Source organism: Pelmatolapia mariae, linkage group LG23, assembly GCF_036321145.2.
Source record: "Pelmatolapia mariae isolate MD_Pm_ZW linkage group LG23, Pm_UMD_F_2, whole genome shotgun sequence".
Taxonomy (NCBI): domain Eukaryota; kingdom Metazoa; phylum Chordata; class Actinopteri; order Cichliformes; family Cichlidae; genus Pelmatolapia; species Pelmatolapia mariae.
The window spans coordinates 7378220-7392203 of record NC_086246.1 but is presented as its reverse complement, the minus strand read 5'-3'; the positions used below and the strand labels follow the sequence as shown (position 1 = coordinate 7392203).

The 13984-nt window shown below is 39.9% G+C and overlaps 1 protein-coding gene across 10 annotated transcripts in view; it reads left to right on the top strand.

Annotated features, from left to right (window-relative positions):
• The window catches only part of dmd (dystrophin), a 251416-nt gene that overhangs the window by 178580 nt on the left and 58852 nt on the right, over nt 1–13984 (top strand). For all 10 annotated transcript variants that reach the window (XM_063467782.1, XM_063467775.2, XM_063467774.2 and 7 more), the window contains one exon: nt 1642–1702. In XM_063467782.1, coding sequence (XP_063323852.1) covers nt 1642–1702 — 61 coding nt within the window. The remainder of the gene's footprint in view (nt 1–1641; nt 1703–13984) is intronic.

Genomic DNA, 13984 nt, shown 5'->3' with positions numbered 1-13984 from the left:
TGACTGCTTCAGAGACTGCCATGGACTTCTTTATTACTGGGTGTCTGAGAAACACCAGACAAAGCATTATTATCTGTTCCAGAAACAGAAAACTTTCTTTGGTTATTGGCCAGCTCAGAAATACAGAACAAATTTTTTATACTGACCGACTAAGAAATACGACACTCATTACAAAATTCAAAGAGACACACTTCAGTCTTTGAATGAGGTAACCACAAAAAACATGTTTTGAACTGGTCGCCTGGTCTTTCTTCTAGCAGGAATAAAAAAAAGAAAAACAGTCTTATATTGTATCATCAACAGTCTGGCTCAGACACAAAACCCTCAGTTTTTAACTTTGCTGGTTTAGCGGTTATGCTGATGGTGAAGAGAACACAGAACAGTCTTTGCTTAACTTTCTTCCTGCTGGCTTAGCACAAGAGAATACGTCTTTTTCATTCACCCTAGAGGATTGTTGTAGAGACCCTGTTTTAGCAGATACCAGTGGAGCTGCAAATTTGGGCAGTAGTGAAAGGTACCGGTGGTGGCAGCTTCACTTCCTCCTCAAAGTGGCACCGATTATGGTGATGTCAAAAAGAATGTGATCCACTGATGTGGCAGTGATGAAGGGCTTGTCTGGTGCTTCAGCAACGTGGAAGGGCTCGTCCACTGCAGCGGTGACATAGAAGTACTGTTGGGCTCAGTCTTTTTATAGTTGTGTTCTTCTGTCAAGGTTAGCTGTGTGGCTGCAGGAGTAAGACCCAAAAGGCGGGAGTTGGAAATAAGGGATAAATGACAAGCAGTATCAAAAACTAAAAGCCATATTCTATGGCCATATTCTATGGCTTTTAGTTTTTAAATTTTTACTGTTTTTAACTTGTATTGTGTCTTTTACCTGTATTGCTATGTATGGCTTTTATTTTATTTATCTTTTTAGTTTCAAATAGTTGTACATCACTTTGTTTGAAAGCGCTTTATAAATAAAGTTATTATTATTATTATTATTATTATCATGCTAAACTCATGGCAGTAGCCACTGACTTAAGTTGGAGCACCTGGAATAGAAAAGCAATGAACACACACCATGAGGAGTACTGACACAATACAGACACACCAGATAACGAACGGAGGCCTAGACACAAAATACAAGGAAGAACAAACACCAAAATAAAATAGAAAAACGCAGTGTACAGGAAGAGAAACGCTGACTTGATGCAAAGGGAGAAAGGTAAACAAACATGGCGATAGGATTCAGAGACCAGACAGACACATGGATATGGCTGAGAAAACAGAAATGGAAAACTAAAGATGATAACTAAATATTACAAAACCAAGACACATGAACTCAACTACAACATAAGCAGGGAAGATGAAGCTAAAATACAAACCGACGACTGAAAAATATAATAATGAAAAGAAAAATAGCAATCAAACAAATACTACGAACAAACCGAACTAAGAAACAAATAATCCACAAAACAACAACAAATCATGAACTCACTAAAAACTCACAACCCTGGGTTCAACACCTAGGGACCATGACAGCTTTGGAAATTTCAAACACTTCAAACAAAATTAGGAGATGATTATCAATATTTGTTTGGGTTTTTTTTTGCTGGATTTCTGCTGTTTTTCATAATCATCTATCATCTGTTTGTGCAGGATCTGTGGTGACCCCCTTCGAGCAGGGCATCTCTCCAAACAACGTGCCGTACTACATCAAGTAAGTACTCTGATGCTCAGCTTGTAGCCCTGCTTGTCCTCTTCATCGGCTACACACAATTTTTAACTGTCATTCTGTCGCATTCTGGTTTCCCCTAGGCTGGGGCATAACACAGAATAAATGTGCTCTGGAATTGCCACCGAGGCCAAACTTCATTAGCGAACAAGATTTGTGACAGTAGGCAGTCTTAAACTAGCAGTGGGGTTATTCTTTCTCAAATCAAATAGGCCTTCTGCTCAACCTCCTGTACCAAAATTTTATAGTAAAAAATCTGAACATTTATAATAACTGGTGTGAAATTTTAGCTTTATATCAAATACTTTTCAAGATATATATGGTATATAATGGTCTGTCAAACCACTTTCAGGCCTTTTTTATTTTATTTTCTTTTTCACATTGTAATCTGAGGCAATATTTGAGCATCAGTACCTCACAGACTGTTAAAGACAGAAGATTCACTGGTATTTCTTACCATCAAAATGAATCTAAATCTGTAATTTGTGAAAAATACATGAAAAATGTCTATCTATTGACCACGTCTTAATGCATGCCCAATCATCCAGGCAAGTGAAAACACTACGTCCAGATGAACAGAATGAACTTTTGGAGATATCTGTTGGCTAGTTAAATGCCTCTTGCACAGTGTTTCATGGAGAAGCATCTTGCTATTGTGGTATGGTAGAAATAAAAACAGAATTGATCACATTCTACAACAAGACCAAAGGAGGTGTAGACACATGGACCACATGGTTAGCACCTACATATGTAAATTTAAAAACAAAGAGGTGGTCAATGGTGCTGTGGTATGACATACTTAACATTGCTACCCAAAATGCCTACACCTTTTCATAGCTTAGCACCCTGAATTCAAGAGCAGAATCACTAATGCACAACTCACACCACACATGAGAACTCAACTGGAAGGTTGCTCCCAACCGCAAACCAGTATCACTGAAGCAATAGGAAGGTGTTGGGTGACAAAAGCCACAGGACAGCCACAGGAAAAGCAGACAGGCCCAACCAAAGAGAAACAAAGATCATAAAGTCAGAAGTTGGTGTGGTAAATCCAATGTATGGATGTCATTAGATGTAGAGATTGTTCTGTTCTGGAAAAGTGTAGGGCCCAGTCACTTGTGCGTGTAAGGGTTAAAAAGTATTCTGCATGCATTATTTTGCAGTATTATATATTATTCAGAAATTGTTAAGAATTGTCTTTTCTAATTAAAATTTTATTACTGTATGCTAAAATAACTTGAACCTTTGGACCATAAAAGTAAAGCAAGTTGGAGACAGACGTACAGGAATTTCTTTTTTTTTAACTTTTATTTAACTTTTTTTTCCCCCCCAGCAAATACAAGACTGGTTCACATCCAAAATAGTAACACTGCACAGCACTAGAATATTACACATTCTCCAGAGTCCACAGAGAACTTGTGATAATTTATGTCCATAATTGTTGTCCATTAGAATCCAGTTTACAGGTTACTCCCAGTGCTTCCAGTGGTTTCTTCCATTTGTCCACAAAAATTCGGGAGCTCCCATCAATATAATGTCCCAGCCTGATCAGAGTCATAACATCAATGATGAGTGACTTCCATAGAGAAATGGAGGGAGGCTCAGCTCCGACCCATCTCAACATAATGCTTTTCCTGGCCAACATTAACAGTGACTGAATTACATGCTCATGTTGTACCAGTGAGACAGGAATATATCCCAATAAACACATTAATGGGTTTTCTGTCACCTGATGACCAATGGCTGTACTAATATTGGCGCAGACCTCTTTCCAAAATGACTGGATAATAGCACATTCCCACAAGCAATGGAATCTAGTGCCTACTCTGGCCTTACACTTGAGACAATTCGGAGATGTTCCCATATTATACTTACTATAAATATACAGAGAAATATACACATTGTGCAAAATTTTGTACTGCAGTTCTTTAAATCGGTTACAAACAGAGATTTTAGATGGAAGGAGCAGGATTTTGTCCCATGCCTGTATATCTATTTCACATTTAAGCAACGTCCCCCGAGATTTTCTCAACCATGCCAATTTGTCCACAATTAGGGCATAAATCTCTGAATAAAGCTTTGATACAAAATGTTTATGCTCCCTTTTATCCAGAAGAAATTTCTCCAACCGAAAAGAGGCTGTTGAGATTTGTAATGATTTAGCATTTTTTAACACATAATTTCTCAATTGCAAATACTTATAAAACTCAGTATTTGACATAGAATACTGGGACTTCAGGGATTCAGATGATTTAAACTCACCATGTTTAAAGAGGCCATAAAACCTCTAAACACCTACTTTATGCCATCCCACAAAGCTTGACCCTATGTTTTGCGGCAGAAGGTCTGGATTATTTATACGCGTTGACAAAATATTAAACGGAAGACTACTGTTAAAAAGTTTTCTCAGTTTTCCCCACGTCCACATAGCATTATATATCAGTGGGTTATGCTTTATTACCTGAGGTTACATTTAGGCGTTTCCCTAGAAAGTTGACAGGCAAGGATGGTTTACATAATACTTCCTCAATATTTAGCCATGGCAGATCAGAATGTTCATGTATCCAGGAAGAGAGAATCCTCGCTTGTATTGAGAGAACATAATTTTTTTAAAATTGTCTGATTTTAGATGGAATGACCCAAAGTTGGTCCTTTTCAGATTCAGATCAACTTTATTAATCCCAAAAGGAGGGCAGTTTGTTCGCAGCTTACCCACACAACCTACTCCCACAGTCAAACACACAACCAATAATCACAAACACTGTTGCATGTCAATTCAGAGATCAACAACAATGAGGTCAAATAAATAAATACATTTAAAGTAAGATAAAAATAAAACAGAATAACAAGGAGAACTGTCTAAAAATTAAAAGACACAGAAAGCTTAATCTAAGTGAGCCCTGTCAGCATTAAGTGATTTAATAGCTGAGAGAATGAAATCCTGCAGTCTGTTAGACGCTGTGCTTACTGAGGAGTGTTTTGTAAGTAATAACAGAAACAGAAATGCCATCTAAATGTCTTATTTTGTGTATTTGTATATAAATCCAAATAATAATCAATAGTGCTTCAAGGAAAATTGCAACTTTCTCTAGCCAAAGGTATTAACAGAGATGTAAAGTTTCTTTCTTAGACTGTAATATTTCTTTTTCAGCAGAGGCAAGCCAAGGACGTGAGATACACTCAAAGTATTGTTTCCCAATTTTTAACAGTTCAAGGTGGATTGTTACATCGTGGCACATGGTTTGGTCCATAACTGTGGGCTTGCTTGGTATTAATGGTCAAAGATTCATCCACTCAGGATACGTTCAGTCGTTTGCCACTTTTAATGCAATTCTTCATTTGTCTACACTTTTCCATCCACTCAACTGTACATCCAAATTTGAAACAAAGTTCTGACTCTTTAGATGAGAAAAAGCAGAAACACTTGCATAAAAACATATACACATCAACTCATTGACTCCACATTGGGAGTCACCACCATTGCTAAGTAGCATTATATTTGTGCAAATTAATTTCATGCTGTGTGGTAAAATGTTTGTGCATGTCGGAGGCATTTCCTCTGTTTGTTGTGATCAGTGTTGGGGTAATTACTCAAAAAATGTAATATATTACACATATTCACAGATCAGTTTTCTTAGAAGTAATGTATTACTCCCAGGAGAAAGTAATTCATTACACTACTTGCATTACTTTGAAGTTTCTCCATAAAATGACCTGAAATACATTGTCTCATAATTACCAGTAATAGTATAAACCTTTAGGCTACTGTCCATACACAAGCATAAATCCCTATCCTAATGAGTACACACATATTATCTTTCTCTTAGTTTTTAGGTATGAACACAAAGCCGACAGCACAACGCAAAGATGAAATCCAGCACAAAGAGACTTTAAAGTGATAGCCACAGTGATTCTACTGTAGGAACAGGTAGAAGCTGCAGCCTGACTGCCCATCAGTTTGTTGAAGTGTTGAAGTTCGGGGTCTGGCTGCTGGCCTGGGGTTGGCATTCACTCAGCTTCATCAACACTCTGGGTTCTTGGCTAGCTTAGTGCTAGCATGCTGTCCGAGCAGATGCTTGCAAATAGCTGAAGTTGTGTTAGCAGCATTAATTAAGTTGTTTCTGTCCTGGATGCACTTTACACATGTTACTCTTGTCCTTTTGTTTAATAAAATAAAAGTAATATTCATAGACATGCTGCAAACTGCACCATCATTTTCCTTCTCTGGCACACTAACTGAAATCAGTTGATTGTAGCGCGACTTTAAGTAGAACTGATAGGCAGGATCGACAGGCAAGCAGACTAACAATTACAAGGAACTGAACTACTGGGAACCAGTTCTTTACAAAAACCTGTTGTCGTTTCCCATTCTCAATCATCAGTCATTCAAAGAATGTAATAAGATGTTTCTCATATAAAATGAAAAGTCTGTTACAGGATTCAGGAGAATCATCACTAGAATGTTGTGCATCTGGAGACAAAACATCAGATGCTTATCTCTCGTCAACTAAGCCAGTAAAAATGGGAGTTCAAATTTCATTTGACTGTAATACAGTCAAATGTGATCCTGTTTACTGTTGCCACTTGTGAAAAAATGCGACATGAAAGATCTGGTTGAAGATGGAGGCCAGTTGGTCTGTGCAGACTTTTAGGAATGAGGGGGACACACTGTTAAGTCCCGGAGCCTTCCCGGTGTTCTGTCTCTGGATAAGCAGACTAAACATCCTCAAAGATCTTTAGCGCAGGTAGGGGTCAGAGGGGACGGGGATGGGGGTGCAAGTAGTCTTTTTGTATAGGTGTGACGTGAGAGTGAGCATCTTTGTGTGTGGATGTGAGGTGAGGGTGAGCAGGTGGGAGGTGTGAGTGGTTGTCTTTCAAATCTGCAGTAGAAGGTTTTAAGGCCATCAGCCAGCTGGGGATTCACTTCAGGGTGGAGCAATGGACTCCTGTAACTGGTGCAAACTGATGCAGGGTCATTGGCTGAGAAGCTACTTTGTAGCTTCTCGCTGTAGCTCCTCTTAACCCCCTTTTCCATTAGTGCCTAATCCGGTCGGCTTGCCATGCTTTTCAGGGTTTTCCATTAGGTGACAGTACCTGTTAGTACCTACTCTGCTGGTGTTCCCAGTGATCTGAAAATGTGATGTCAACAGACTGCATGCCACCAATTGGCTAATCAGTGGCATCACTCACTGAGCCAAGAGAGTGTCTCCTTCACGAAAATCAAACCCGGCATTTTTAAAACCCAGCAACGAGAGAAACAGCTACAAAAAAAAGAACATTATTGTCCTGAGTCTGACAAAAAGACACAGACCCATCAGCAGGTACGTTGTTCTCTCGACGTCCACCTTTGTTGTGGCGTTCATGTTGCATAGTAATTCCTTCATGGGACGCTCAGCCACATTGCTATAACAACCCCACGCACATCAGGCGTTGTGATGGAAAACAAGTTGAGTCGCGTAGGGACTAATGGAAAAGCGGCTTTAGTTACCCTGATCTCCTTGGTTAGCTTGTTTCTAGCCTGCTTGTAGAGGACCCGGTCCCCTCTGCTGTAGGCCTCCTCTGTGAATAACCAATTAGAATAACCAATTAACCTAACCCCACTAACTGCATGACTTTGGACTGGTGGAAGACGGGTGCTCTGGCTTCCTCCTGCATACTTTCTTCCTTGAGTACCCACACAAACACGAGAAGAGCATGCAAATTACAAACAGAAAGGACCCAGCCAGTTGATGGAACTGAACTCAGGACCTTCTTGCTTTTTAACATGGCATAATTTATTTACTTTGCCTATATGAAGCATTTATATTATTCCTGATTACCGTAACATCACCTGGTCATCTTTACTCAACGGGAAGTGAAACGAAAAACTAAGTTAGTGGTTTAAGAATCTAGGGCAAAGCAGGCACAGTGTCATGATTCTGATTTGGGTTGGGTTGGGTTGTTAATTACAGAAGTTAATGTTTTCAGTATTACTGCTATAATTTGCAAGCAGGTACACCTGTTCATAAAAATTAACAAAGTAATACTAATTCCCTTCACCAGCAGGGGGGCTGGAGCCTATTCCAACTACCATCAGAATCAGAATAACCCTAAGGAATGGGGCAAGAGGCGAGGAACACCCTGGACAGGTTGCCAATCTGATGCAGTGCTAACACAGAGAGACAGACAACCATTTTGACACAGACCTATGGGCAATTTATAGTAGCCTAGCCCACTGACTGGATGTCTTTGGATTTTGGGAGGAAGCACACACAAGCTCCACAGAGAAAGGCACTGGCTAGATATTTTAATCCACAGTGCTAATCACCACGCCACCACACTCTCCACTGAGATCCTTATTAAATATGGTTATATTTAAATGATAACTGTCATCATTAAATTATCCGTCTTATCTATTATTTTCTAGATTTTTCTCCTTTCAATGGATAATATTTAATAATTAGGGTAATATTTAATAAAAAGATATTTTTTTTCCAGTGAGATCTCTTGTGCAAACATCGCATGAACAACACAAGAAAGCCATGCAAGTTCAGTATAATCAAAGCCCTGACATTGACTTATCTCATGTTGAGCATTTATATTACTCGTGATTACAGCAACACCACATGGTGGTCTTCATAAAAGCAGAAGTGAGGCAAAAAAACTAAGTTAATGGTTAAGAAATACAGGGCAATAAAGAGGAAATAAAGAAGGAGAACATCAGTGACAGAGACTTGACATAAAAGGGCTGAACACTAGGGAAAATGTAATATAGAAAACTAGCAGAACACAACAGAAAGGGACAAACATATGGATATAAACACAAAGAAAATCAAGAATCATAAATTTACATAAAGAAAACTAGAAAGTTAAAAAAAAACAACATTTAAAATCACGGGTAACAGACCCTTGACCTTAACGAAACACATAGAACAACGGAGACAACACAAAAACAATGCACAAAGGGAAAAGCAACTAATAAAACATACAGAACAATCCTTACCATCATTACTTTTGGCAAAAAGCCCTTATTTGCATTTCTCCTCCGTCAGCGTGGTCTGCTTTTTAGTCATGTCAATAATTTCTTCATAGTCAAGAACTGATGTAAGATCTCTCTCAAGTGATAACAAAGCGAGTCCAGGCATGAGGTGGAGCTAGCACGGAGCTCCTGCTGGCACTTTTTATTCTCCCAACACTAGAGACTCGACACTCAAACGTTCAGACTCTCTCAGGTTAAAATCGACGAGTCGCCATGTCAGTCAAATTTCTATTAAAAGTAAGTGCCAGTAGAGTGGTTTCTGATTTTATCAGGCCATATGAGTAATTATGAAACCTGGCACTAAGTTCATTAAGCTGGAAGTCTATGATTTTATTTAATATAAGAAAATTGATGTGTCAGCTGACATTCTAAGAGAGTGACAATTGTAAAACCCCTGTTGACTGAAAAGAACACAAAGGCTTATTGACATTTGGCAAAAAAATGTCTTGATGATGCCCAAGACCAATTTTGACCAATTTTGATGATGATGCTCAAGACCTTTGAGAAAATATTCTGTGGACTGATGAGAAAAAAAAGTTGAACTGGAAGATTTGTGTCCTTACACCTGACAGAAAAACTCACTTTCGTGAAACGAATACCCCGTTTCACGAAAAATTCAAGTTACGAAGGCACTGAACGGCAATATTTCTGCCCGTGTTACGGCAAAATGTCTGAGTAATGAAATCCGCTGGCTCTGATTGGCTGAGCCTACAATGCCCACAATGCCTTCCAAATCATGTGACAACCCCTTGGCTTCCGTACTAGTGATGGGATTTCCGTCTCTTTTTAGAGAACCGGCTCGTTCGGCTCTTTAGGTTGTTTTGTTGCTTTAATTAATTTATTATTAACAACAATATAAAATTATGCACAAAAGGAACTACTAATGTAAAAAAAAGTGGTATATATGTTTATATATAAATATATGCGGTGGCCCCTAGAGACAAAGCACGTACAAACTCCAAAAAGCACGTACAAACTCCAAAAAGCACGTACAAACTCCAAAACACATTTCTCGCGTAAACTGAACTTCCAAACAGAGCTACCTAGATCACTTAAATTACACAATGGAAAGCATATGTGTATTGTTTGTGTATTTATACACAAGCACTCATATATATTGATTGATATACCTTTATTAGTCCCACAAGGGGAAATTTCATGTTAAGGCTGCCGAACTATTGCACGCAATGGCGGTGCCATCTTACCCTCCGACCATATATATATTACACAAAAACATCACATGGGGAAGACAGGTCAGAGAGGTATAACAATGGAAAATGCACCACATGAGGAAAGATAAGGAGAAAAAAAAAATAACTCCCCCCAGACTGAGCTCCAATAGGGAGATCAGTTTGAGAACAGAAAAAAACACCTCTGCACATAGCACATGAAAAAACTCTTAATACACCAAAGAAACACATGACAAGCAACAGGGGCGGGTAAAGGGTGAGAGACAGCCAATGTAGACAGTACATCCGGGCCTGCAGCCTATGCGCTGGTCTCCTTGATCCACCGTCAGCATCGGAAGGGAATAAGCGTCGAAGGCGTTTGGAGGGGGAGGGGGGATGAGTGTATGTCTGCATGTGTATATATATATATGTATGTGTATGTGTGTATATGTGTCCAAAGTTCAGCTGAGACAGTGTCCTTCGCCCTGCCAGGCTAAGTAAACAGTCTTCCAGCCAACCCAGGTGGCCTTGCATAGAATGGGAAGAACAGTCTGAACACAGTCGTTATCAGGGTGTTGTTGTTCAGCTCCAGCCTTGAGACCGCAGCTGGCGCCGAAGGGGTATCCACGTGAAGTGATGATGGTTTTTACTTTAGTGCGAACAACTCATAAGAATTTCAAAGCTGTTCTAACGGTCCAACACTGGTCTCTCAATCTCCTGTTGGAGAGCCGTGAGCTTCTCCATGATGTTATCAGACTTACGATCCGTGATGTTGTCATTCTTGTGCTCAAAGAGCCGATTTCTGAGAACTCACGACCGCAGTGAGCTTCTCCAAGATGTGATCAATTTGCGCTGAGAGGTGTTATTCCGAGCGAGCCCCTCCAAGATGTAATCCAGTTTGCACTCAGAGGTCTTACTCTGAGTATTCACGGCAACCGTAAGCTTCCCCAAGATCTTATCCGTGCTGCACTCAATGAGCCCATTTTGAGAAACTCACGCCTCGTCCCATCGTTTCAATCCCAGCGGGCAGCCTTGTGGGGGTTTGAACAGCTGGTTCCGCTTCCTTAATTCTTCGATAAGCCAGGGCCAAGCCAGCTCCGATCAGCAAGAACCCTGTTATCATGGTTCCGAATAGGCAGATTTCTTCAGCACTCAGGCTCACCCAAGCCCAAACTTCTCGTTGAGAAAGGGGTGTCAATTGCATTCAGGGACCAGTTGATCAGATCCATAATTCCTCTTTTAGGTTTTAGAGAACAGACTGTGAGAGAGTGTTCCAGGGAAAAGTAATACAAAAAACACGAGACTAGACAAGGACACAAGAGGCTAAGCAGGGAAGCTAAGGGAGAGGAGAGGAGAAAAGTGCGACCGCCTTCGTCAAGAGCAAGAGCAGAAGAAGGAATATTCAAATAACTCAAAAAAATGTTCATTTACCTGTTACTACCACACACCAAATCCGGTCGTTGGTACTTGCTGGCTTGTGTAGCCACTAGGTAACAAAAGCTCAACACTGCGCCTAGCATTCTGGAGCACTTCTGTTGTCTTTTGTACGTGTTTTGGAGTTTTTACGTGCTTCTGAGTTTTTACGTGCGTCTGAGTTTTTACGTGTTTTGGAGTTTGTAGGTGCTTTGTCTCTAGGGGCCACCGTAAATATACTTTTATTTATTCACTCCACTTAAAATGTAATAAATAAATCATGTAATACAAAAACCAACTATTCACATTTCAACTTTTAACTATTTAAATTTTCAGCTTTTTCCTTTTAAAAAAATTTAAAGTGAAACAACACAAAGCACTGCAAACCACAACACAATTAAATATAAATTAAAATATGAAAAAGAAGATGCACATTCTCTGTCATATGGGCCTGCATGAATAAACTTTCTGAATCCTTTATCATCCGCAACTGAAAATAGTTGTGGATGATTACTATACCTTTCTAATGTGACGTTGTTTTCCCTGGCTCTCTTTCTCTCTCTCTCCCTCCCGCTCTGTTCCTGTGCTACTGTGACTGTAACTACCGCCCCGGTAGTTACAGTCTCCCCCCTCTTCCCAGCGCAAGCACAAGGCTCGTGTGCGGAGTGAAGCGGAAAAAAAGTGCGAGAGAGAGAGAGAGAGAGAGAGAGAGAGAGAGGGTGAGAGAAAGAAAAAAAAAACCCACGGCTCGCGAGAAGGAGCCGGCTCTCGTCGTTCATGTCAAAGATCCGGCTCTAAGAGCCATTTCGTTCGTGACCGACACATCACTATTCCGTACTTGCGCTTCGCTGTTCCACTTGAACGACGTGTTGTTCTAGTTAGCAATTAGCCTATAGCCTATCGTTCAGCATCGCCTCACTCAAAACGCGCAATGGGTGCTTCGACTTACGAAAGACCCTCGGGAACGAATTAATTTCGTAAGTCAGGGTTCCACTGTATCTGCTCTCTACCAGAAAATCCTAAAGAAGAATGCCATGCCATTAGTTTGTGTCCTGAAGCTTGGATTATGCAGCAAGATAAGGATTTGAAACACACCACCGGTGAATGGCTCAAGAAACAAAAAAATTAAGCTTTTGAAGTGACCTAGTCAAAAAATGGGCTTACATCTGATTGAGATTCCTTAAACATAACCTTAAACAGTTTGTTCATGCTTGAAAACCCTCCATGTTTTCTGAATAAAAACAATTTTGAAGAGTGGGCCAGAATTCCTCCACAACAATGGGAAAAACGTTTTGTAAAAACTGCAGGTGTAGAATTAAGAACGCATCAGGTTATGACTTCTACCAATTGTATGCTTAGTGTTTTTCTTCAATGTTTTTTCTTATTTCTCCAAATTCAAGACACTGTATATCAGAAATTCAACTCCCAAGGTTAGATTGCCAACACAAAGTTCTAGTTCAAAGTCTTGATGGAGAACAATAAGCACAAATACCCTGGGTGTAGTGAACACCATCATGAGCCTGCTTGCAAAATTTCACCTTCTCTGTCAAACTGACCTAACATTCATAATAACAGCATTTATCGCTGTTGAAGGTTCAGTTCATTTTCTTTTTATATATTTAGCACTACTTCATAACAACTGTCATCTCACAATGTCTCATTTCTGTCTGCCGTTTATTTACTTTCCGGCTTGTTGAAACGTCGCGGCAAAATGTCGAAGGAAAAGCACCGAGTTTTTTTAAATGGACTAACAATGAGGCTGTTGCTGCGAGTAACACAAAAGTACAAAGTTGCAAAAGCGAGTGAGAATTAAAGAATGTGAAGAACAGCTCTCTGGAGCATGTACAGACTGATATTAATCTTTTTTTTAGGGCTGTCAAAATTGAGAGCAATCAAAACAACTGCTGTATAATGCCCTCCGCTATCTTTGTTTAATCGGTCACGTGACTGCATCACATGACTAAAATGCGTCATCGTTTTAGAAAGTCTGCGTTTTCGAGTGTCCACACTGCGACGGGACAGCTCCGCTTTGAAATGTATGTTTTCGAGAGCGTTTTCAAACCGCTGCATTTTTCCTTGGGGAAAACGCCGTCTCAGTGTGGACGGGAGGCCAAAACGGAGAGAAAACGATGCGTTTTCAAACGTTTTCGACAGCTTAATTGAGTGATGCTCTAGGAGTAAGCACTTGACAGTAGATAGGAATAACTGCCTTTCACAGAAGGAGGCAAGAAGCTGAAGGCTTAGCTTCCATTGTATTTTTGGAAACTTTGGGAAGTATGCCTGCACTCTGAGAGTGAATTCCTCTGTTGGACAACCAACAGAGCAGAGTCTAGATTCTAGTTGTGGTGAAAATGAAGATGGAGGCCTCTGAGTGCCCAGGGAGAAATGGAAATGGGGGTAAGGGTTGTATGAATGACTGTCTAACAGGTAGGATGACAGGAGAGCACTGAGATTTAAAGCACGCAGAACAGAGGCTGACTGGTTTGCAGAACATGCATAAGAAAGTGTTTGGACCAGAGTATTGATGTCAATATTAAGTTTGACAGATAAAAAAACAAACAAGTGACGTAAAGAATAGACAGATGGTTGACAGATCTTCCTTACTGAACTTAAGCATAAGATTAATTATTAAGAACAAACAGGAATCTTCAGCCAAAGAGAATTAGT